The sequence below is a fragment of the Castor canadensis genome, chromosome 17, assembly GCF_047511655.1.
Source record: "Castor canadensis chromosome 17, mCasCan1.hap1v2, whole genome shotgun sequence".
Taxonomy (NCBI): domain Eukaryota; kingdom Metazoa; phylum Chordata; class Mammalia; order Rodentia; family Castoridae; genus Castor; species Castor canadensis.
Window position 1 is genome coordinate 63,194,678 of NC_133402.1, and position 25,681 is coordinate 63,220,358.

Here is a 25,681-nt window from a genome sequence, read left to right on the forward strand (position 1 = left end):
TGCTAGTTTCTCTCACTTCTTCTGTATGCTCTTGTGTGCCCCAAATTATATTTACTTGCACTATTCTGATAGCGGGTTTATTTTTAAGCTGTCACATATCCTGCAATGAACTGCCTCTGAGTGTGCACACATGGAAGACATACAGGGGCTCTGAAGTAGGTCTCTTAACAGGGAAAGAATGATGGTGGAAACATAGAAAGAAACTGCATCCCCCAGAGTTGTCCAATGGTCATGTCATTTGGTTTATTTTCTTTTGGAAAGGAGTCTTTGGTACCATTTCAGCAATGAGGATATAAGCTATTTTAGAGCAGAGACCTCATTGATTCCATCAACTGGTGCCTAGAACTGATTTTTGCTCAATTACTATCTGTTTTCTTAACTAATAACTGTATACACTCAGATCCTTTTAGCTTTTGTGGTAACCATGAGAAGTTTTGGGAGTCCTGCATGGGGAAAGAACAGGGACTCTGAGAAGGAACTTTAACATTGGACAAGGATAGCACTATTTTACACACTTTTTACCTTGAACATGCAATTTACAAAATGATAATTCACTTTTCCCCAATGTGAAAATTGATGTGTAATAGGTTAGAAGAAAGTCAATGCCTACTGTAGGGTCACTTCTGACCCTACTGTGCCTTGATGTCATGCCAACAAGTTCCCTTTAATGTCAATTCCTTTTTGGAGAGAGACGGCTACTCTGCTCAGCCCCCAGGAGGTGTCAGCACGACACTGGGTCCACTGAGGCAGAGAGCTTGTATTTCCCCCAGTGGAAGTGTGAAGAACAGCAGCACTAACACATAATGTAGCTCACATACCTGAAAACATCATCATATGCTGAAAGTTCCAGGGGATTTTCTGCTTCCGGCCCAGATTCAAGAAGAAGGAGAGAGGGTAAATGTTGCAGGCTCGGGCAACAAAAATCCCTAGCTACAGACAAGCACAGGGCACGTTGAGGAAAATGCAGCTGAAGTGAAGGCTCAACTTTGTGAGCTCAAACATTACATCCTGAAGCTTCTGTACAGTGTGACCCAGAAAACAAGTCTCAAAATGTCAATTCATATATGTCCAACTTGCTTCCAAAATTCATCTTTCAATGTCAGTTCTTTTCCAGAAATAATAGAAAACTCTGCCTTTCTTTGAATATCTACTTAATTTAAAATGGTTAACCCAATACCGTTTCCATCATTGTAAATGTTCTCATTGCATTCATGTTGTTGATGACTGACTCTCAGCTCAGTTCTGCTGTAAATGGGACACAGTGACAGCTCTGATGCTGTGGCGTTATCATCTCAAGCATCACTTTGGAAAGGACAAATGTTCTGCTGGAGATTTCCATCTTACTCCCCATCAGTTTATATGCCTGCATCCAGCAAGCTTTGTTTACTTTTTTCTTTTAGCAGATTTAATTTTGAGAGGAATTGCCTGTCTAAATATATAATACAATGACTGCTTTAAGAAGCATTTTACTAAAATCAGTCTCAAAAGTAAAAATCTATGAAAATATTGGTGGTGTCCATCTCTTTTTCTGTTGCCTTCGACTCCATCCTTATAGTCTGTCTGTTCTGGTTTGTCCTCAATGGAAGGAGGTTATTTGGGAAGAGGGGAGTTCCTTGTAAGCTCCAGGTTTCAGATGAAATTCAGGAGTTTGGGCTCAGTGAGAAGACTGAGGGTCAACTGCAGGAGCTCAGTGGGGCTGGGCTTAAAGAGAAGGGTCAACTGTCCTAGCTATTCAGAGCACCTTCCAGTTACTCGAGGTGCCATTTTCCAAGAGGGAAGAAAGACAGTAGCGACTGACTATTCCTGGAGACGTTCCTAATGACTCAACATCCCTTTGGACAGACGTCTGTTCTCACTGGGAATGACTCCTGCTCCAGGTCTAGAGGTAGGAGAGTCCTCTACATTAAAAGTGAGTTCTAGACTTTATCTTTTCTAGGACAGAAAAAGGTACTCCTAGTGAAATAAACTTATGTGTGAACAATGTTTATGATGTTGAAAGTCCACCTATTATGCTAATTTCATTAGATACTTTAACTTATTTTCAAAGTCCTTACTGGAAAAAAGGTTTCACCATCTTGCAATGAAAACATTTCCAAAGTTTAATAATCCTGGCTGCCTTGTGAGTCAAATTGTAATTCAAATTATATATATTTTCCTATAAGAAATGTCTTGTCATAACTTTTATGTAAATGATTCATAATTTTTAGCTAAACATATTTTGAGTACTTGAAAGACATCATTCTGCTTCAGTTTTTTCCTCAGTATTTCCCAAACTTCTTATCTTAAGGCCCCAATTTCTTAGGATTTTTTTTCTTGTCCTAACTGGAAATCACGTACCTATTCAGGGTTTGAGCCTCGCCTCACAGTGAGCCCAAGGACATAACTTTAATAACCAGTAGTTGGTTCTCTCTCTCTAATCACCCCATAATTTGTGTTTCAAAGGATACAAAGGCTCCGAGTATAAAAAGAGCATTAAAACTATGATTCTGGAAGGTGAACAGCGCCAGGCCCATGTAACAGAAGATGACATTTTCAGCCAAGAAGTTCACAAATTCAAACAACTGAAAATGAAACAGAAACAAAAGCATTCATTATGACTTGGGCTTGAGCCACTTTGTTTCGATGACTGGGTGGTCCTTGCTCATCAGGGAAGCCATCCTTTAGGTCCTGTGCTCAGCTTCTCAGTGGCACATGACCCACCATTCTGCCGGGTCAGGGGACTTAGCTGGATCTGCACCCAGTGACTTAACGCCATTCTTTTCAAGGCTGAGACTTGTGGAGATTCCCCCAGGTGTATTAGCCACAGATCCTCCCACAGAGCCATTCCTACAAGATGACAAAACATTCTGAATAAAGAAGCTAAAGCGAAGTGACTTGCTTGAGGCCTACAGGAGTAACTGATACAAAGATTACTCAGTCTCCTATATCACCCAATAGTTGCACTTGAGTTCCCAAGCCTCGAAGAAGTAAATTAAAATAATAATAAAAATAAAAACTTAGACCAAATTCCCCTCATTAGGCAGGCAAGAAGATGCAAACTTGGGAAATTTGGAATAAGGATGAACATCAATTCTATTTTCACGTAAGAATGACCAGTTTCTTTCAAAACCCAGACAATGAGACTCATTAAATTGACTGATGGAGGTTGATCCATGAAATGTCTGTAAAAAGACAATGATTAATCCCAGGAATCAGTTTATGCAGTGAGAACATAATAGATACATCAAATTTGGTCTGAAGAATGGAGTAATCACCTGCTATGCTGGGGGTGCTCCTGAGAGCTGTTCTTAGACCATTAACTAAACAATTTAAGTTGAATATGAAAAATGCTCTGCATCTTCCATATTAAAGGTAAAAGGGAATGTGGCCAGGGGCTACAACAAAGGCACATTGGGAAGAGACTTTATTTTATGTTCTAGACTTTTCATTTGGAAGTTTCTGAAACTTCATTCCCAGACCTACATAAATCACTGTTAGGTAAATGTCTCTAGAGGCATTTCTTTGGACTTTTTAAGGATTCATTATTTTTTCATGTAAGTATTTACAACACCACAAATAAGACCCAATACCTGTTCACTGACAGTTGACAGAAAGAAAAGCAGAGTGTTGTCAGAAACATTATTTAAAACCAGTAATAGGAAGAAAGGATTAAAAAAAAAAAAGACACAGATCCTTCCCTGTGAGACGGTCTTTCTGCAGTGGCAGCCATCATCAATTATCCTGAATGCTCTTTTTACATTCTACGCCAACTAATATAAACAAGCACCTTCATTTAAATAACCCTTGAAAATGTGGGGGAAGGGCAACACAGAGGATGGAGAACCCTTTCATCCTCGTTATACCTTTACTTTTTCCAAAAGTGAGATTTGGCCAACATTTTAAACTGTTTGGGCTGTTGTAACAAAATATCATATACTGGGTAGTTTAAACAGTGGGAGTGTAGTCTCACAGTTCTGGAGACTGGAAGTCCTGGAGCAAGGTGCCAGCTGATGCCCTCTGGTGACTGCCTACTTCCTAGTTTGCAAATGGCCTCCTTCCTGTTGAAATCTCACACAGAGGAGAGAGAACATCTCTCTTGTGTCTGTTCTTGTAAAGGCACTAATTCAATTCATGAAGGCTCCACTGTCCTGACTGACCTACCTCCCAAATTCCTCCCCTCCAATAGCATCTCTTGGGGCATTAAGGATTTAATATTCTAATTTTGGGCAAATACAAACACCCACTCCTTAGTAGCTAACTAGTTTTTAACATTAAGAAACAAACATCATATAAAATAAATTGATCATCAATTATCCTGAATGCCCTTCACCTGCCTCCACTTCTAGTTTATCTTAACCTATAGAAGGCATTTTGCCACCTGGAATCTATTCAGCCCTGTTCTTAGTGGCCACACCCCGGTTTCCCTCTGGAGGGTCCACGTCTTTCTCTGTAGCACTCACGGGTTCTGTAGCTCAGATATGAAGCCTGTGATTCAGGACTAAATCGCTGTAATCAATGTATTTCTTTACATGATGAGTTTGGCTCAGAAATTGGTGTGGCACATTTGGTACCAAAAAAGTTGGCTTTTTTGGGGAATTCTGGGACAAAGACTCCTCCTTTTAACTGGAGGAGAAATCAGAAAGATGCTGGCCAGTGGGCTGCTGGCTGCTCTCTGTAGGAGAAGCCAGGTCTTAGTGAAACTGTTTAAGCTCCTGTATTCAACTTCTCCCAAAGCAAAGTCCACCTCTGGGCTTTTGAATTGAAGAGACCAAAAAAATCACTTTGATTTGAGGTGGGGGTTTTATCATTTAAGATCATGCATACTCCTTACAGCCCTGAATTATTTTTTTAAAGACCTTTTCTACTCTATACAGATTACAAATAAAGAGTATGAGGTCAACTTTTTAAATTCTTTTTCAGATAAGAAATTCTGTTACTCTTGCCCACTGTCACTTCACCTTGAAGAGAGAGTAAAAGTGTATGGGACAGACAGTTGTTAGTGTTAGTCATTGAGGTGAAATGGGAGTTTTTCATTATACATTTTACATGGGGATCTATGGTTTGAAATATTTGCGTGAAAGATTTGCATCCTTCAGTTTGACTTATTCACTCAGCTTACTGAACCCAACACTACCCACCATTATAAGTAGTTCCCTTTTCCATTTAGGTTCAATTTGGATCTGCTCTTTGCTCTTATTATTGTCTACTCCTGTGTCAATATGACACTTTTGAATTAATGCATATCCATAATACATTGCAATATTTCATAGATCTGGACTGTTCCCATACTCTATGCTGTTCAGAGTTTTTCTAATTTTGCATGCTTAAAGATGTTTTTATTCATGCTTAATTGCTCAGAAAAACATAAATCATGTTGCAATTTAAGATTTAAAAAAAGGGAGCTGGGCACCGGTGGCTCACGCCTGCAATCCTAGCTACTTGGGAAGCAGAGATCAGGAGGATTGTGATTTGAAGCCAGCCCAGGCAAACAGTTCACAAGACCCTATCTCAAAAACCCCTTCACACACATAAAAAAAATTAGGGTGGTGGAGTGGCTCATGGTGAAGGCGCTGAGTTCAAGCCCCAGTACCGCAATAAATAAATAAATAAATAGATAATATAAAAAGGATCATCAGTGCCCCAGAATCACTCTCCTATACCACTCCAATGTAACTATTAGCACTTCTGCCACCACCAACTAGATTTTCTTGCTTTTCAGTTTTATATCAAGATTATATTTGGTCAAGTCAATTGCGATTTATGAAATAACTCTAATCAGATTTTTTTTTTTGTGGTGCTGGGGATTGAACCTAGGGCCTTGCACCTGCTAGGAGCTGTCTCCAGCCTGTTGTTCATTTGTCCATGAGTGGAATTAGAAGATATATACATTTTATAATCTTTCACAGAGATGCCTTATACTCTGCAATTCATTTGTGAGATTTTCCATTTGTATGTAGTAATTTTTTTCAATATATAAATATTTTGAAATTCATGCTACTATTGATAGACACTTGGGTTGTTCTAGTTTGGAGCATGAGGAATTCAGCAGCCATATGTTTGCCTTTCTGTAGAATTACTGGGATGTAGTGTTGTGTCATGTTCCAGAGTAGTGGTACCAATCTGCACTCCCGTCAGCAGTTGTGCTTGTTTCACATTCTTTTTTAGTTGATTTTTTTAAATCCACATTTTGCCTCTTGACATTGCCATTTGCACTTAGGAATCATCTTGTCAATTTGCACAAAAAACACTTACTGTTATTTTAGTTGGAATTGCATGGAATTTGTAGATAAATTTGGATAAAATGTACATCCTTCCAGTTTGGAAGACTTGAATCCATGAACATTGTATATCCTTGTCACTCTTTGGGTGTTGATAAAGATTTCTGCATCTTTGTTGAGGCTTATTTCTAAATATTGGATGCTTTCTCTTGCTTTTGTAAGTAGTTCCTTTTTCAAACTTCATTTTCTACTTTGTTTGGAGTCACACATGCAATTGACTTTTAAAATGGATTCAGGATTTAAGGCCCAGAATAATAATTGTCATAGTTTATTGGTAGATTCTTTGGATTTTCACAATCATGTAGTTTTCAAATAGAAATAGTTTTGTTTTTCTGCTTTTCAGCCAGTGGATATTTTGCATCTTTGTGCATTTGCTGTTCTTTCATTACACTTGTAAGACCTGTAGGATAGTAAAAAATGTCATGGACAATATAGGTGTCTTTGTTTTAGTCTCAATCTCAAAAGGAACTCTTGGGAGACCATAGAAACTCTTTAACAGATTAAAGAAGTTCCCTGTAATTATTAGTCTTTCAGGAACAGACACTTAAATGATGTGCTGATTTTTATCAATACCCATCAAGACGATCTTGTGATATGTTTTCTTTCATTTTTTAATACTTAATTACATTACTTGCTTTTTAAGTGCTAAAAGAGTCTTGTATTTCCACAATAAAACCTACTTGGTCATAGTTCCTTATATTTTTCATCTGCCACTGAGTTTAATTTTATAATATTATAAAATTAAATATCTTTCCAGGTGAAAAATATTTTTTTTTTGGCAATACTGGGGTTTAAACTTAGGGCCTCATTATTATTACTAGGCAGGTGCTCTACCACTTGAGCCACTTAGCCAGCCCCTGAAAAATCATTTTTGTCAGCACCAATCCCATTAATTTTATCATATTTTTTGTATTATGACAAATATGCACACCAGTCTAGAGAGAAATGGCAGTTTATTTTATAACTGGGGGAAAAGATAGATTCTTTGGAAAGATTACAGTACAAGTTAGCTAATTTGGGAAAAAATGACAAAAACAGAAAACTAATGATGGATCCTAGCTCATTTTATATATATGCAAATAAACTCCAGAAGAGCCAGCAATTTAAGTGGGAAAACCAAAACTCCCTTATGAGTTATGCAGGAAGTCATCAGTAATTGTGTGTCTATTATAAATGTATATAATCAGGAAAGTTTGTAGTATTTTTTATATTAGCAATAACTTGGAGGCAAACATCCATGATAAAAGAAATGGTTAAATAATAACTCATTCATATAAGGGCATATATTATTAGGAATTCTATATGGATTGACATAGCATTGATATTCAAGATCCAATGTCATAATAAAAGGTAAGTTGAAATAAAGGAAATGCTTGTGTACATGTGAGTCCTTCTGAAGTTATTCACATAAACATAACTTTCACATTGCTTCATGGACATCTGGCCTGGACTGGGATCTTCCTGTATATGCCTTCTGTGTAGCTGGGGTTACAGTGCATAATAACTTTTCATCTGGGCTAGACTTGAACCATGACCAATTATACATTTTCTTTTTTAGCAGCACTGGGGTTTGAAGTCGGGTTTCCTGCTTGCAAGGCAGGTGCTTTACCACTTGAGCCATGTCTCCAGCTCCCCACCGCCAACTTTTGTTTGTTTGTTTATTTTTGGTTAGTTTGGAGATAGGGTCTCACCTTTTGCTCAGACCAGCCTGGACTGCTATCCTCCTATTTTATGTTTCCTGCCATAACTGGGATAAACACACATGTTACCGTGTCCAGCCTTTTTTCTGTTGGGATGGAGTCTTGCAAACTTTTGCGTGCTCTTTTTCCCAGGGTTGGCTTAAAAACCACAATCCTTCTGATCTCAGCCTCCTATGTAGCTAGGGATGACAGGTGTGCACACCGTGACCTGCTATTCCAACTCTACAATTTTTAATGACAGCACTGTATCCCTTTGTATCTTTTACCTGCCAAATTTACCTTCACTTCTCTCATTATTAGGCAACTGTTGTTTTCAGATCTTTCTGCTTACAATGCTACTCAGTGTTATCTTTGCTCCGCCATCTCTGCCCTGCTGAGTGATTACTCCATAGGTAAAATTCCTGACCCGGACTGCTCTGTCAAAGGTATACATTAATTTTCCTTTTGAAGCATATTCTCAGTCTGCCCTTCAGAAAGAACGAACCAATTTGCTTGTCATGCTGCAGAGGGTCCCCTTCTCCTCACACTCTTGCCAACATTAATTTTTATCAATTTTTCCAGACCTTTGACAATCTGGAAAAATCAGATTCACTGATTTTAAATTGTAGATGGTCATTTGCATTTTTTTAAAAAAAGTTTCCTTTAATAGCAATTCAGCCATACTGATGAGCACTTCTTTGTTTAGTTATATCCTGGGTCAACATTCCTCTGAACGAACAGGCTTCATAATAATTCCTTCTTGGGCACTTAATGAAAATCTGTGGGAGAATTCAATTTTGTTTCACATGCAAGAGTCTCCTAAAGATGGCCAAAAGGAGAGTCCACAGCGAGTCCTGTCCCTCTCCCCAACATACACCTAATCTGAGTTTCAAGCTCACTGCCTGGCCCTGGCCTCAGCTAGTCAATCTACCTGAATTATTGGTCAATGTGCAAGAAAATAAAAGACGAAAAATAAAAATCACAACCAACCATAATAATACCAACAGGAACAGCAAATCTCAATCTAGTCAACACATAATTTGGAATTAATAAACTCTAATTTACTTCCTCCCCATTCAGGGCCAGTGAAAAACAACTTGACTGAAGTTTCTTCATCAGCACAATAAACAACATTTACTTTGTGGGACCCAGGTTAAAAGTAATCGTTGCTTAGCAAAGGTTTTCTTCAGGAGAAAATAAAAAGCCAATGTTAACAGTGCAAATAAGGCTAAGGAATATGAAAGCCACATGAAAGGACAGTGTGTGATTTAAAAACTGAAAGTTCCTGGTAGCCATTTATATGATAATTAAGCAATTGACTTTGGTCAGCAAACCATTTCTCTGATGACTTATTCAATCGTAGTCAATCTATGCTCTTTAGTTTGAGTTATTTACTGTGCTTATTAAGAGTTTAAAAAGTCATATCTATTTTGTAAACTATGATTATCACTAATTCTGATTGACTTTTTTCCCTATTTGCCCAAAAGAATGAAATTTTATCACATTATTGTGACTCTGTAGAGAATTTTTGCACCAGTTCAGTTTTACTGGGTAACTAATACTGATGAGAGTCCCATGAATTCCTCAACGTAAGTAATGCAATGCTTGGTACAACTGGACACAATTGACTGACTGACTGACTTTCTCATCTGCTTGTCCAACAAAGGCATTGAAATTCATTTTAACTGGGAAGTTAAAGAACCCAGAGAACTGCACTAAAAATGAAGTGAAGGATTAAAAAATGTTATTTTACTTTATCTAGAATTTTATCCCAGATTTAATTTTGCATTTTTGCTTTATTAATAACATTTTACCTTTATTTCTAACAGGGAGCTTATTACAGAAGACATCTCAGATTTCATTTTTATATAATGTCAAGTGTACCTATTCCATTTGAACAATAAATGAATAATTTTTATTCACAGTTCAGTGAATTCTATTGAAAAATGTAAACTTTGTTCCTGAGGTTTACTTCTAAGTGGCCAGGAAATTTGTTTGAGGTGAACTTGGCTCCTTTGCCAGTCAAGGTCATGGCTGTCAGAGTGAGACCTCTAGATGAAGGCTCATGGTCACATCCAGTAGAGTGCAATCCTTGGAGATCCTTCTTAATCTAGGATGTTGTAATATCAACATTGCTCCTCTCAAAATCAGAATAATACTAGCAGAATGCCTCATTCCTTAAGACCTAACCTGTGCTAAGAAATGTGTTGAAGACTCTTATTTAAAAATTTTCCAAAATCTTATAAAGGCAAAACAAAGCTATGGATTGGTAACATGACTCATTTTGCAGTTGGGGAGACTGCATTCAAGGCATTAATGCACTTGCTCAAGTGAAACACCTAGTGGGAAGAACTGAGCTGTCCTCAGCTTCCTGCTATGCACGTTCGGGGGTTGGAACAATAAGATGTTTTGTTTGCAGAAGTATCGATGACTATCTGTAATGCACTGGAGTTTGAGAAATACACACACACACACATGGTGGTACTGGGGTTTGAACTCAGGGTCTTGGGCTTCCTTTTGAGCTATGCCTGTAGTTTGTTTTTCGAATAGGATCCCACACTTTTGCTGGACCATCCTTAGACTGTGATCCTCCTACATCTGTTTCCTGAAGAGCTGTGATTAATTACAGTTGTGCACCATCACGCCCAACTTGTTTCTGAGATAGGGTCCGCTAACCTTTTCGTCAAACCACAATCTTCCTGTCTCTACCACCAAAGAGGATTACAGGAGTGTGCCACCATGCCTGGCTGAGAATCATATTGTCATGCTTATACTTTGATCATCTGAACAGCTCGAGGGCTAGCAGGGATGTGACTCTGACCACATTTTTCAAGTGAAAAAAAAAATTGAAAAATTTAGAGAAATAAGTTTACTCAAAATATAGATTTCTTTTTCTCAATTAGTGGAAATTGAGAAGGGGTCCTTGAGATAGGAGATACCTGTCTTCTCCCAAATGTCTATTATCTCTCATCTACCCAAACTCACCCTCCCCCTCCTCACAGCCTCTGTACTCCAAAAAGTAAAAACAAAGCTTTTGCCATGTATCTGTGATTTGAAGTTGGATCTCTTGCAAAATAACCTCCTTTCTGACCTGTGTCTCCCTAGGGAAGTTCTGGAATTTTTCTCTGTGCTCTAGAATAACATGACAATGGCTCTATATGTCTTTATATAGAGAGCCTATCCATATAGATTATCTACCTAGTTATGCAGATTTATAGATTATATGCAGATATGTATATACATACGCCTGAAATAAGATTAACTTCATTCAGTTCGGATGATCTGTTTCTGCTCTGCCTGCTGGAGGTGGACCCCAAATCCTGGATCAGATTCTTCATGTGATTTAGGAGTCTCCAGTTCCTTGGCTTGGTAAGGTCTTTGATAAATTCGGGGCCTGGATGCTCTCCTGTCTGCTCCTCAATCCTCTCTCATCCCTGCCTTTCATTGTCTTTTCTAAAACGTAATTTTACTTTTTAAAACCTTGAGAATTTCAAAAAAAAGCACAGCCTATAAAAACACAGCCAAACACATTTTAGGAAGATGAATAGGCGTCATTAAATAAGTAAAGTTAATATAGGAAATAAGCCTAGTTACAGCTGCAAGGAATTGAGCTCCATTAAACTGAATAAATACTGAACAAATTCTGCAGGCAGACTTTCTTGAAATCTTGAAGCTTATAATGTAAGTGGAAGGCTTTTGTCTTTGAATTTTCTAAATTACTTTAGCCAATAAACACTGATGGTAATGTTCTTACTTTGAGCAGGTTTTTCCACTTTTGACTTTTTTTTTTGTCCCTACTTTTACACTTACAGGGTTTTGTAAGGTTGTTACATTAAGTTAAGAATAACTTCTATGTCTTCACAAAGTGCTATTCTCATATTGATCAGAGATACTGGTTCCAAAATGAGACTGGCCCTAGATCTATTTTGATGGGCATGCATATTGTCACATGTACACACTCACACAGGTTCAGGATCACAAGATTTCAAGGGCACAGTCGTCTGTGCACAGTCTGGACATCTCTCCAATTCTTGATTGCTCCAGTGCTCTTGTCACAGGGCTGCCCAGCCCAGAATTAAAATCATCAAAGGCAGAAACCTCGCAATGCCCAGGCAAGCACATGGCATTTTGGGACACGTAAAACTGTCAGAATACCCTTCCTTATGTTGAGCTGAAATTTAGCTATCACTTTCATCCACTTCTACTTTTATTTCTTTGGTTCCTGGAAAATAAATCATATAGGAGGATCATTTTATTTCATCCTCAGGCAGCAGAGAGGATTTCTTGAAGAACAGCTATAGTTGAGGTAGCAATGCTACCTTCGTTCAACACTCTTTTCAATCTTGAAAGTAAACGCTTGGCATTGGGGTCTCGGATCTAGAATATCTGCAAAGGCTGGGGTGGGGGCTGTGGTAACGAGAATGGTGTTCAAATAACGTCCAACAGGATTTTTTTAGGGAACCTAGTAGTATGGGCCCCTAGGAAAAAAAATAAGTGTGGAATAACGTAATTAGTTTCTTGAAATTTTGCTAATAAACACTGGCTAAACAAAATTACCTAGTTGAAACAATATATTTTGTGCAGAAATTAAAACTGTGCTAAAAAAGAAAACTTAATGAATAAGCCAAGAAAGACATTGATATGAACATGAAACACTGGTAGAAAATTTCACACATTATCAGTTTTTTTAAAGGTTATTCCTCCTTTCCTTTCACTTTTTTCCATTTACTTGTATTCATCTTATGTGCATTTTAAGAGACTATCTCTTTAGAGAGTTTTAGGGACATAGCAAAATTGAGGGGAAGATACAGAGCTAGCCTAATTCCTATCCCCACCACATGACACCTCCCTGTTATCAGCACCCCCTCAGAGTGGTGCAGACGAGCCTACAATGAGGCATCATTGTCACCCAAAGTCCACTGTACATAGCAATGAACAACCAGAGTTGTTCATCATTTGTGCATCTTTTGATTTTTGTGATTAGTGTACACTAAACTCTTGAGTGGGAGAATGAAGAATTTACCTGCCTTAGTTCAGGCTGCTGTCACTAATATATTGCAGACTGAGTGGCTTAAACAACAAATATCTATTTCTGACAGTTCTGGGGGCTGGGAAGTCCAAGATGACGGTGCTGCAGATCCAGAATCTGCTGAGGCTACATTTCCTGGTTTGCAGATGGTGGTTTTCTCACTGTATGCTCACAAGATGGAGAGCAGTGACAGAGAGGCAGCCAGTTCTCTCATGCCTCTTCTTCCCTAATTACTACCTAATTGGCCCCATCTCCAAATGCCAGCACACTGGGGTTGGAATTTCAACATATGAACTTGGGAGTGGAGTACAAACATTCAGTCCATAACAATATAAGAATTGAAAAGGGAGGTTTCTAACAATATCATTTTTTAGCTCTCTGATTTGAGGACCAGTATCCTGCCTGGACAATCATGAGTGACAATCACCCAAGATATGGCAAGGACCCACCACTCCAGCCACTCTAAGAACCCTGTGCTCTTCTGCCAACAAACAGAATACTGAGTTCCACACTTCACAGGCTGTGTGTAATCGCTCCATGCAATCCTCATTTCCTTCACTAAATACTGCAAACTATAACAGCTAGGATTGAGGATGCTACCCAGTGTTGTTTCTTGATTGGCTATCTCACAATGAAATGTATCAGATTGTCAGGACAAATGTGAACCATTACAACTAACCCAGTCTTCATCAAACAGGCTTTGCCCTCCAGTGTTCTAGACCTGAAGCTCATGTCGGAAGTAACACTCAGATGTATAACCAGCTTGAGCATTTTGACAGCTTGTTTGCATTACGTTATTTTACTCCTAGTAAACACTACCATCTATGTGAGTTCATCTGTCAAATTCAAATTCCTTTCTAAATCAGGTAACTTTGTATACTCTCTAGTGTTACAATAGGAACCAGAACTTTTCAGAAATAATTTCTTTTACCACTCTTCCCCTAGCTTTATTTTTGAGGGAAAAGAATGTGGTGGTCATTAAACTGATTTGCTATTTAATGTGACCCAATTCCTTATTAAACTTTTTCTTTTGCTTTGGGTCATCTTTTGGACAATATGTGGAGATATTTCACAATACAGAATTAAGGAGGCACACATTTTCCTCGTGTCTTTCAATATGATTTTAAATCTAACAAATTTATATAACACTCAACTTTACAATAAATGTAAACAATGTCACTCAAATTCTTAATATTTATTCTTTAATTTGATTTGGCTATAAATGGAAGTTAAAAAGCCACAACAAAAGGTTAAATTTATTTTCATCATGCAGAAAAGTTTGAGTTCAATTTTTGAACTCTGTTAGAATGTTAATAGAAAGCTTGAAGCTTAGAATACAGCATTGATTCTGTTGGGCTCGATGAGAAATTGATGAGTATGAAAGAGTCTTTATAAATCAGAGAAATCAATGAAGATGAAAAATAAAAAAATATGACATTTGAATAATGCCATTCAATTGGAGAGCAAACATCAAATGATTTTAATGAAGTCATGAGTATCAATAAATCAATAGCTGATGAAAATGAAGTTTGCTTGACTGGTTCCTTTGTAACAGGCAGTTAAAACATACTGAATGTAGACTGTCAGTGCTCTTACTGAACTCTAGAAAATTCTTATTTTGTACCGATTAACTTCATTGAGCTTTCTTTTTCAGGGAGATTTATAAGGCTTCCTTCATAAAGCTTCTTAGTGTTAGAGCTACTGGATAACCTTGACAATATAGGCAAAGTGTCAAAAATTATGAATTATTATAGTATAAAAATGCATCTCTCTTTGTTTCCAAGGAAGGCAGTTATATTTGCACATAAAAACCTTGCATACATAAATTCTGAGTGAGAGCTCCAGCTCTGACTTATTTTGATGGTCTGTTGGCCGATTTTATTTTTATTTTAAACTGTTCAGGGACTTTAAAGGTACCACACAAATGTGCATAAGAAAATTCTCTTGGCTATATGTGTATTTTCAAAAACTATATTCAAAACAAATCATATACATGTATAGAGGGAAAAACTCTACCAAAACTATGCCCTAGGCACAAGAAGATCTTAATCAGTCTCTACCCTCTTTGTTAACCCTCCATTCCTTCTGCACACTAGACTCTGATGACCATTAGGCTACTCTCCAGGAAACGCAAGTGACTTCTGCTCCCACCTGCTTGATAAGAGTCAATTATGAACTAGTATTGTGGTACACATCTATAATCCCAGCTATGTGGCATTTGGAGGCAGGAGGATTACAAGTTTGAGGCCAGCCAGGGCAAAGTTAGTGAAATCCTATTTCAAAACAAAATAAAAGCAAAAGCACTGGGAGCATGGTTCAAATGGTGGGAGTGTTTGCCTAGCATAGGAGATGGGTTCAACCCCAAGTATTGAGAGAGAGAGAGAGAGAGAGAGAAAGAGAGAGAGAGAGAGAGAGTCAATGCCAATTATGCTTGTTCTAGAATCTGTTTGTGTTTGCTTTAAACTAGTATTTGTAATTGTGTGCTTAACTATAGCTATTTATTAAATATGGCTATATAAGAGAGTTGATGTTTTTCAAAGAGCTAAATTAAATATATAGGAAGACTTGTTAAAATGGAGTTGCTTAGAAAATGCTACTAAATTAGTAGTTAGCAAGACAACTGTAAAATGCTGTGAGATGCATGTTTAAATATAGAAGAAGCATTCTTAATTTATATTGCTTTGCAATGTCTAACTTTTGGCTTAAAACTAGAGCGAGGGAAATAGATACTGGAAATTCTGGTCATTATAATCTGTAACTTTCATATTTCAAAGAAAAACATTTAAAGAAAAAGCACTGTCATGTTATAGCTTAGATCAGAAATGCACCCCAAAGGCCAGGTTTGAACGGGTTGGTTCTCAGCCTATGGCACTTGGCAGGGGTGCAGTGGAACCTTGAAGGGATGGGGCCTTGTAGAAGAAGTTAGGTCACTGGGGATGACTAAACGAGAGTATTGGGACCTGAGCTCTCCTCTTCTCTCTCTCTTTGCTTCCCACCCACCAGGAGATGAAAAGGCCTTTTTTGCCATGTGCTGTCATCATGAGGTGCTTTTGCCATCACTGGCCCAAAGTCACAGGGATAAGAGACCATTAACTAGAAAACACAAGTGAAAATAAACATTTCTTTCTTATAAATTGCTTTTCTCAGGTGTTTTGTGACAGTAACAGAAAGCTGACTAATACACCATTTTATTAAGTCATTGGCAAATAAGTATGCATTTATATATTAAAAGTGAAAAAATAAATGTCTGAGGTATTTGTACCTTTTAAAAATGATTACTTGATTTGGCTATCTTTTCCATTAATTGCTGTATTCCAATCCTATGTTAGATGAAAGCACATAGGCTCGTGGGTCTCGTCTTTCTGTATTTCAGCTTTTAAAATTTAATATTTCTATTTGTTTTTCTTACATTTTTTTATACCTACTTCATATTACTCCTCTTTTTTAAGTGTATTAATTGTGCCTATTTTAAAGTGCTGCTCTGTCTGTTCCAACAACTTTGGTTCATGTGATCTACTTTCAGCTTTTGGTCTGTCTTCCCGAGCTTGTACTCATTGGTCATCTCAGTAATTTGGCCTGTGAGGCCATGTTTCCCTGGGTCGAATCTTGTCTGGCAACATGCATGGAGAGGCCCCTACACACACTGGAGTGTCTCTTTCGTGATTCTGTGAAGAGTGGGAGGGGTGAGCCCTTGGTACCACTAAAGCCTCAGTACCTCCATGCTTTGACCCCTCAGTGAGCAACTCTGCCAGGAATTCACCTTGAAATTCTTAGATGAAGCAGCACTGGACACAGTGGACTCTTCAGGTTGTCTTTCACCTGGGCATCTGGAGGTGCAGGGAATGGGGGAGAGGGTGTCCACGCGCTTTTATTAACTTCTTTACTCCCTGATCCTACAACAGATGCCTGGCCTGTGGCAGTGGGTGATGATCACCTCCAGAAGGAGGTGCAGAAGTGAAGGCAGAAGCTAGAACCACCACCGGCACCTCTCTTCCTATCTCTGCTACCAGCTGCTGTCCAGGCTGCGGCCCTTCCACACAACTTCAAGACGACTCCAAACCCTCCTGTGTTCTTACGGTTTTGAAAAACCCTAGCTCCAGGCTTTCTCTCAACTAGAGTCTGTCCAGGGTTGATTTGAGAGGAAGGAGCCAGCAGCTGAAGCTAGCGCGTTGATTTCTGGATTCTTCTTTGAAGTTAGGGTGATTGATTGACAATGAAATAGCATTGAGGTGTTCTCTGTACAGACATGCTCACTTAAATTTAAGGCAAGTCACGGTGCACGTCAGAGGCGCTGAACTTGAGCTCATCCGGAAGTGCACCCCTTGTGCAGTGTAACCACCAGCACCTGCTCCAGGAAAACCTGGGGGTCCGAGGTGATCTGTAGCTTCTCTCTGATGAATCATGACTGTGTTTCAGATTTGTTCGGACTGATGTATTTGTAGAAACTTCATTTTGTCCCCATCTAAGTGTAATTGTGCTTTTTTACCATTTGTTCTATTTCTTTTTTGTTTAGAAAACATAGTTATTCTCCCCAAAGAGATCTCATTCCTTGTACCTCTTATATTTCACATCCTGAATACCATAAAATCTCACCTACCGGTAAATCAATCTAAATGAGTCACAAATAGGCTATTTCTTAGAGGCCATGCGCAGAGAGCACGAGAGCCAGTCACCGGAACCCTGTACATCCCACAAGGGCGCCAACCACTTTGCTGAGCCTATGCCTGACACCACGTCCTAGCAGACAGCTTAGCATACCCTAATGCTCAATAAACACCTGGCAAATGAATGAAATGAATAAAAATAGAATTCCCAGAAACTGCTTGGTGACGCTGAAACTGTACGATGTTTTCTGCATGGAAGTTTAGGATTGTATAATAAAAATATATAGGATATAAAACCTTGAACAGAGTGCATCTTCTTGAAATTTATCCTAAGGAAGTAATGTGACAAGTATGTATAGATTTATAACCAAGATGTTCACTGCTTAAAATAGAAAGGATCGAAAATAAAAACGCACATAAAACGGGGCATAGTTAAATCTATGTAGAAGGGCTTCTACTCGTAAGGCTTTCTACCACCATATATCACGTTTCCTAGAGTTTCTAATTAGACATTCTTCATCAGATAAAGGGAATTCTTCCCTTTTATATATTTTGCCAAGAAGTTGTATGATCACTCAAACTTTGCTTTTTTTTTCTTTATCTACTGAGATAATATATTCTCTTCATTTGTTAATGTGGTAAATTATACTTATGTTTTTAAATGTTTCCATTCCTGAGGTAAACCCAGAATATGTGTAAGGTCCTGTTTTTATCTTCATGAATTTGACTTGCTAGTTTTGCTCATGATCTTTGTGTCTGTATTCACAAGTGGATTGCCATATTCTTTTTGTTTTTATTTCTGATGCTGACTGGTTTGATTTCAGAAGTCTTATGCCAGCCTTTTGACTTGGGCTGCATCCCTTCATCCTGTCTGTTGACACATGTGTATAAAATTGAAAATTTATGGAGAAGTTGTCTACAAAACAAGGTGGGCCGTGTGGTTTTGGATTTATTTTTTTAGCCAGTGACTCAATTTCTTTAATGACTACAGGTCAATTCAGTGCTTTGTTTTTTCAGAGAGTTTGGTAAGTTCTATGTTTCTAGGAAATTTTCCATTTCATCTGAAATTGTACACAACGTGATCTCTTGTTTTGTTTTCTGAGGTACTGAGGATTGAACCCAGGGCCTCATGTATGCTAGGCAACCACTCAATCACCAAGCTACATGCCCAGCCCCAACATGACATGTTCTTATCTTTTTAATCTCTATAACACCTCTGCTACCCCTTCTTGTCTCTTATAGCACTGTCTACTTTTGTTCTGTGCAATCTTTTCTGCATGGAAAAGGTTATTAGGAGTGCCTAATAACCAAAATTGTCTATTTTAAGCATTTTGTCAAAGAAATAACTTTTGACTTTGTTGATCTGTTCTATGTATAGCCTCATTTTCTGTTTCTCTTATGTCTGCTTGTATCTGCAGTCTTTTGCTTAATTCTGCATTCTTTAGTTTTATCCTGGGCACCCTTTTTCTAACCTCTCACACTGGCACCTTAGCTCATTAAATGTAAGTCTTTTGTGACTTTTCATATAAACATTAAGGGATATAAATGCTTTACTTTCAATTAAATGCTACATTTAATTAGCTACACCCAGAAAATTTTGGTATGCAGCTTTCACTTTATCTCTTTTATAAAATCATATTATACAAGCAAGATAGAAATATTTTCTTAAAAGTAAAATATTGCAGACAATAAAGCCCCCTTTGGTTAGCCTTTTGTTTATCCCTCTCCTACCACACACAAAATATTTTTATCTAAAGAGACATATTAATAAAAATAGTACCATTTTTATATGTTTTTCAAAAATTATATTATTTTGAACATACACTGAGGAGTAATTTGCTGTTCATAGGTTTACCCATGATTAGTTTTAATAGATACTACAAAATTGTCCTCCCTGAAACCTTACTAACACCTAGTCTGATCAACTTTTACATGTTAGTCAATCCCAGGAATATTATTTTGTTATGGTTTAGTTGCAGTCTCTGAGTAATAATCAGTTGAAACCATTTCCCGTGCCTTTTGGCCAGTTGGAATTCTTGTTTAATGAATTTTTAACCATTTTCTTTTATCTTCTAGATTTTTGTCTAAAGTTAAATCTTCTATGTTGAATTGACATTATGAAATACTTCTAATTGTGAAGTATAAAAATAAACAATACAGTAAGTATCTCCACGCTTCTCATGTGGTTGAAGGAAAATGGCACGACTTTTACGATTAGAAATCGCTCTGTACTCCTCTGTGGTCTTGTCCCTTTTTATCCTCCACTGGGCAGTCACTGTCATGGATGTGTCCTTGCTTTTCCTTGTACTTTTATTGTGATATTACTGACTCTTAACAAGATGCTATTTTGTTTTTACATTTTCAAGTGTGTATAAATGAAATCATGCTATATATATTCAACATCTTGTTCTTGAGATTCACTGGACTTATTTTGCTACAGTTATGATTCACTTATTTTTCCTTGGTACCTAGCATAAATAATTGGAAATGTATTTCTGTATTCCACTGTTGATGGACAATTGGATTGTTTCCAGTTCTTTGCTGTTACAGACAGTAGACTGACTAATTTGTGCACCTGTCTCGTGATGCACACAGGAATAGAGCTGCTGGATCAGAAGGAATATTCATCTTTTGCTTCACTAGATAACACAGGATTGTCTTTCAAAGTTGTTCAAATGTATACTCCTACTAGGAGGAGTATACATGTTCCAATTGCTCCACAATTTGATGTTGGTTCATTCATGATTTATTCACCAGCAAAGAGCAACTGAGGATATAGTTTGAGCCACTGCACTAGGTGCTGAGATGCAGTGAAGAACAAAATTGCCAAAAATTTATGGCCTTTGAATGCACACTCTATGGAGGACACATTAGACCAAATGAACAAATAGTCAGGTAGTGATTAGAACTAAGGTGCAAAAATAAGGCAGGAAACTGGGCATGGCTGGCTCATGCCTGTAATCCTACTCAGGGAGCAGAGATCAGAATTACAGTTCGAAGCCAGCCCAGGCAAATAGTTCACCAGACCCTTTCTCGAAAGACGCCCATCACAAAAAAGGGCTGGTGGAGTGGCTCAAGTGGTAAAGCACCTGCCTAGCAAGCAGATACTGAGTTCAAACTCCAGTACTGCTAAAAAAAAAAAAAAAAAAGGAAGATAAGAAGGGAAATATAAAAGGTGGTTGTTGAGATTTTAGTGTCAAATGAAGGCATTTTTGAGAGGAGGCCTTGAAGAAAAGACCTCAAAACTCAGGGTGGGAGCAAGCCAGGCACACCTTTAGAACATTACAGTAAGAGTGAGCAGCAACACAAAGGCTCTGAGGAATAGCAAAGACCTGGCAAGGGTTGATACAAAGAGGAAAAGTGGAAAGATAGGGGTGAGAGTGGGAATCAGGGGTCCTGGAGCCTACATTACTTCATTAGGATTCTGACCATAACTGGGGGAGATGGGAGGATACTGGAGGGTTCTCGAGGAATACAGCAACAATTCTGATTATGCTTTGGTTAAAGCATCTTTCTGGCTACTCTGTTGAGAACAGCCTGTAGGGATTTAGGGCTGAAATAGAAAGACCAGTCAGAAGGGTGATATAATAGTTGGGAGATATCAGTAGCCTGGATCAATGTGGTTACCATGGGCTGTGAGAAGAATAAAAACGTTTTATATATTTTGAAAGTAGAGGTGAGAGTATTCACTAAATGATCAAAGTTAGGGTACGAGAGCAATAAAGAAAAGAGAGATGACACCAAAATGTTTGGCCTGGACAGAAAGGAAGAAAGAGATTAGTTCTCGTTAGGAAGTTAATGCCTGCCTAGGTTTTGGGGTGAGCAGGTAGCGAGTATAAGAACACATTAGGTTTCACGTGTGTGTTAGATATTCATGTGGAAATGTCTAGAAGACACACAAATAGGTAAGATTACAGCTTGGGAGTCTGGGCAGAAGTGAATGTAGATAGAGAATAAAAGAGACCCAGTGGCATTGGATATTCATAACTGTTAACATGTCCATGGAGTGAATGTGTGTCACCCTCAAATTTATGTGTTGATGTGCTGATTCCTAATGTGACGGTATTTTTGGTAGGGGTAAGTATTTACATTTAGATGAGGTCATGAAAATGGGGACCCTAGACATGAGAAAATTCTCTTGTCTAACTTGCTCAAGGGAATGGGTTCAAGTCCTAGTGCTGCAATAAATAAATAAATAAATAAATAAATAAATACAAAGAGTTGGGACCATACAGGACCTTTATAGATGATTAAGACTCTGCTATTATGAACAAATCAATCAATTCATGTGATTAGTGGGTCATAATGGTTAATGCGTTATGTCAAGAGGAGGTCTCCTGAGCCAAAGCGAAATCCCTTTCTATATGACTTTTTCAGTCTATAACAGGCTGGTATTCTTAGCACAGCAGGAGCTAACACAAATAGGAAGAGTTACTAGCCTTATTTTATAAAGGAGGAAGTCACAGCCCACGGAAGCAGAAAATTTGCTCAACAGCACACAGCTAGTGTTTGGAACTGAATTTGAACCCGGATAGTCTGACTCCAGAGTGTGAGTTCTTAAGCACTGTTTTACATATTTCTTTTGCCCCCAATTTGGTGGTTGTGGTTTCAGTGTGACCACTTTGTAATGTGTTGATAGCCATTAAGATTAACTATCCAATGAAATAAATGTGGTCTTTTTGTCCATTTAAAAAAATCAAGTGTGTCAGGAAGGTAAAACAGGCCCTGTCTGGGGGTTGGCACCTGTGGGAGGAGGGAGGATATAAGGAAAGTGTAGGAGGGTGAATAAGGTACTCATGTACAAAAATGGAAAATGAGACTTGTTGAAACTATTCCAGGAATGGGGGGAGGAGGGATGAAGAAGGGTGTGAAATCAACTGTGCTGTATTATAAGAACTTTGGTAAATGTCACAAGGCACCCTCAGCACAGAAATAATACAATAAAAATTTTAAATAGAAAAAAATCAAAGTTTGTCTTTCTCATTGATTTGTAGGAATTCTTTATATATTCTTTAAAAATGACCTTTAGGTAGTTATAGGTCAAATTGAAAACATTTTTCTTATTTGTGACTAGACTTTCTACTGCTTTTATGATGCCTTTTGGTGAACAAAAGTTCTTTATCTTAATGTAAAAAAATTGATCATTCTTTTCCCTTATATATTATTTGTGCTTCAAAAATCTTAAAACTCTGAAGTGATAAAAATCTGTCTTCTGCCGTTTATATGTACATCTTTAGTCAAGTCTAGATTAAAAACAAAAACAAATGTATGCTGTTATGCTCAAGACAGCTGCCCTTTTGGAGGAGGAGCAGAAAGGTGACTGAAAGGGGCTGGAGCGGGTTTTGGAGGTGGGGGAATGTTATGTTTTGTGATCTGAGTGCTGGTTACCCAACTGAGTTCAGTTTGTGAAAATTAACTGCACTGTGCACTTATATGCAATTTGTGCATATTTTACTTCATTGAACAGTTTAGGAAGTCAAAACGTGACAGTCACTCCCTTTTTACTCATGATTTTAATATGTTTACAATTTTGTTAATTATCGCTACGTCCATATTCAAATTATTCCAGCTGATTTATGCTTCTAAGTTTATCTTTGTTCCTATTTTCTACTTTCTTTTGTACTGATTGAGTAATTTTTCCCTTTTCTCTCTCTCCTTTGGGTGGAAATTATGCATTCTACTATAAAGCATATATTTTACAAGGTGAATTATCAGATACCCCCTTAAAAGGATCTGTTTTCTCATTATTTTAATAATGTCTGTTCCTTTACCAACTTTCTTGTTTTCATCTTTCATTTCTTTAAGTAATCTTAAATATGTACATTCTATGATTCTTATCCAATTATTAAGTATTTAAAAGTTTGGGTCTAATTCTGTAGTTTGCTTTTCTGTTGTCTCTCATGGTGATTTGTTCCCTTGTGCATTTTTATTTTGGGCTATGTGTTAATGCTTGGTGAGGCTTTAGAAAGGTGACATCTTTGTGCCCTTGGCAGAGAGTGTGGCCTTCCAATGACACTTTATCTTTGTTTTTTCTTTGTTTGAAGAGTATTTCCCATCTAAGACCGTGTTTAAATTGATTTTTCAGTTTGAGTCTCTTGGATGTCACAGGCAAGATAAATTTAAACCACAAGCCCTTATAAAGTCCAACTGGAGGTTTAAATTTCTCAGGAGCTATATCTTTCTCCATCTAGAACACAGCAGTGCTTTCTGAGATACTGTAGATATGGCTGGTGACATTTTAAGAACCATTTATTAGGAAAACCTGACCTATAATTTAGACACAAAAATAGTTCACAACCATTATTTGCATACTCTAAATTCAATTCCCATCTATTTTCAGATATTTTTGGTTGACTCTTTCATTTATGCCAATACTGTCCTAGATAAGAAACAAAACGCAGCTCTTGTCTTCAAGTTCATTATCAGAGGACTTTATAGTTTTGTTACAGAGAAATGGCTCAAACTGAGAAAGAGCACCATACCTTCTCATCCCCATAACCGCGAAGGCATTTCAGTGATCCAAGCTCTCTTTCCCATTGAGTTTTGAACAATCGTGGAGTCTTCCACAATGTACTGTCTATTCACCTGAGTCATACTCATACCTTCTTGCCTTCTCTGCCTTAAGAGGAAAATTCTGAAGCAGCTAGTAGTTCCACCAAAGACAATCAGCTTCCCGGATCATAGAAGACTGGGCATCTCAGGATGACATAGAAACAACCAGACCTACTAATGACTTTCCTGAGACACCTGACATGAACCCATGTACCTATCGATACTAAGCCAGAGCCTTGCCACTTCATGCTATAATAATCACTGCACCAGAAAACCTATAAGAGTAACAGAAAGCCTAAGAGGAAAAATGCTCAAAATTGCTGTAAAACACAACCTACAAAATTACCCTGAAAAATAGAGAAAGATTAACAGAAAGAAGAGAGAGAGTAGCTGAGCTTCTCATTAGGCACACTGCCTGCCTCTCATTACACGGACCTCTTGATTCTCATTAGGCCTGCCCTGATTTCGTTTGGGTCCCAGGCCATTGCTTATTTTCCTTTGGGAACACTACATAACGAGGTCCCTTCCAGTTCCAAAAATCCATGTGGAGAAAAAGAGAAAATGTCAATAATTAATGAGCTTCAGCTTCTCCTAAATCGGGCAAAAAAGGAAAAAAAAAAAAATTCCGAGTACACGGGTCTTGGGAATGACAAGCTAGAGGTCAGCCTTTAACTTTTCTGACTTCATTTTTATATTTTTCACAAAATAACGCTTGCTTTGCTTCCTTGGTGCATGATTTTATAAAGGTAGAAATACATTGACTTGTAAATTGAAATAAAAATAAGAAGTGATTTTTCAACCCTTTTACAAAAGCCTGGACTTCATATTTTTCTTAGTGTTTGGAAATGCAAATAAATAAAATGATTGTATAGTTAGTTTTATCAATACTGAAAGTATTGATAAATACTTTTTTTATCAATACTGAATTTATTCAGTATTATCAATTTATCAATTGATAATAATAAAATATTATTTTAATCAATTGATTAAAATACCAATACTGAATGTATTGATAAATTACTCCTAGTAATTGTCTCTCCTCATAACCTGGGCCTCTTAGTATAGAATGTATGTAATGTTTAATGACCTATGCTAGAGTGAGGGAAACCTGCTGGGAGAGAAGAAGAAGTTGAAGACACGAGGGGGAGAGAGGAAGAACTAAGTCCCTGAGGAGATCCAGGTCCTGGTTGAGATAGGAGAGGAAAAGGATGGAGGCTGAGCTGGGATGGTGAGTGAGGGTGATGGCTTTCCCCACTCAGCCGATGGCCTTGGTTGTCTCAGTCACACCAAGGCTAAGGCCATGAGACCAAGGATGGCTCGGAATGGAAAATGTGTGGAGAGAGGAGAAAGTGGGTGAGCTTTGACATAGGAAGAATGTGTAGTGACCATCTTGTTTCTTTATATGTCAACAGCTGTTTTGAGAAAGCTTGCCAGTATTAAAGTCAACTTAATGCATTTATATTTAAAAAAATCCCTAGATCAGAATTTCCAGAGCGCCTCTGATTATAAGAAATAGATTTATTAAGCATTTACATCCACACGCTACCAAGATGATCAAAG

The 25,681-nt window shown here is 37.8% G+C and overlaps 1 protein-coding gene and 1 long non-coding RNA gene across 2 annotated transcripts in view; one reads left to right on the top strand and one right to left on the bottom strand.

Annotated features, from left to right (window-relative positions):
• Positions 1-21,771, top strand: part of LOC141418553 (uncharacterized) — a 149,328-nt gene extending 127,557 nt beyond the window's left edge. The window contains exon 10 of the long non-coding RNA XR_012443183.1: positions 16,868-21,771. This is a non-coding gene — a long non-coding RNA (uncharacterized lncRNA). The remainder of the gene's footprint in view (positions 1-16,867) is intronic.
• Slc9a9 (solute carrier family 9 member A9) overlaps positions 1-25,681 on the bottom strand; it is a 511,055-nt gene that overhangs the window by 201,188 nt on the left and 284,186 nt on the right. Inside the window, exons 10-11 of the mRNA XM_074059491.1 lie at positions 2,448-2,561; positions 819-930 (exon numbers count right to left, since the gene is read on the bottom strand). Of these exons, the coding sequence (XP_073915592.1) occupies positions 819-930; positions 2,448-2,561 (226 nt within the window). The remainder of the gene's footprint in view (positions 1-818; positions 931-2,447; positions 2,562-25,681) is intronic.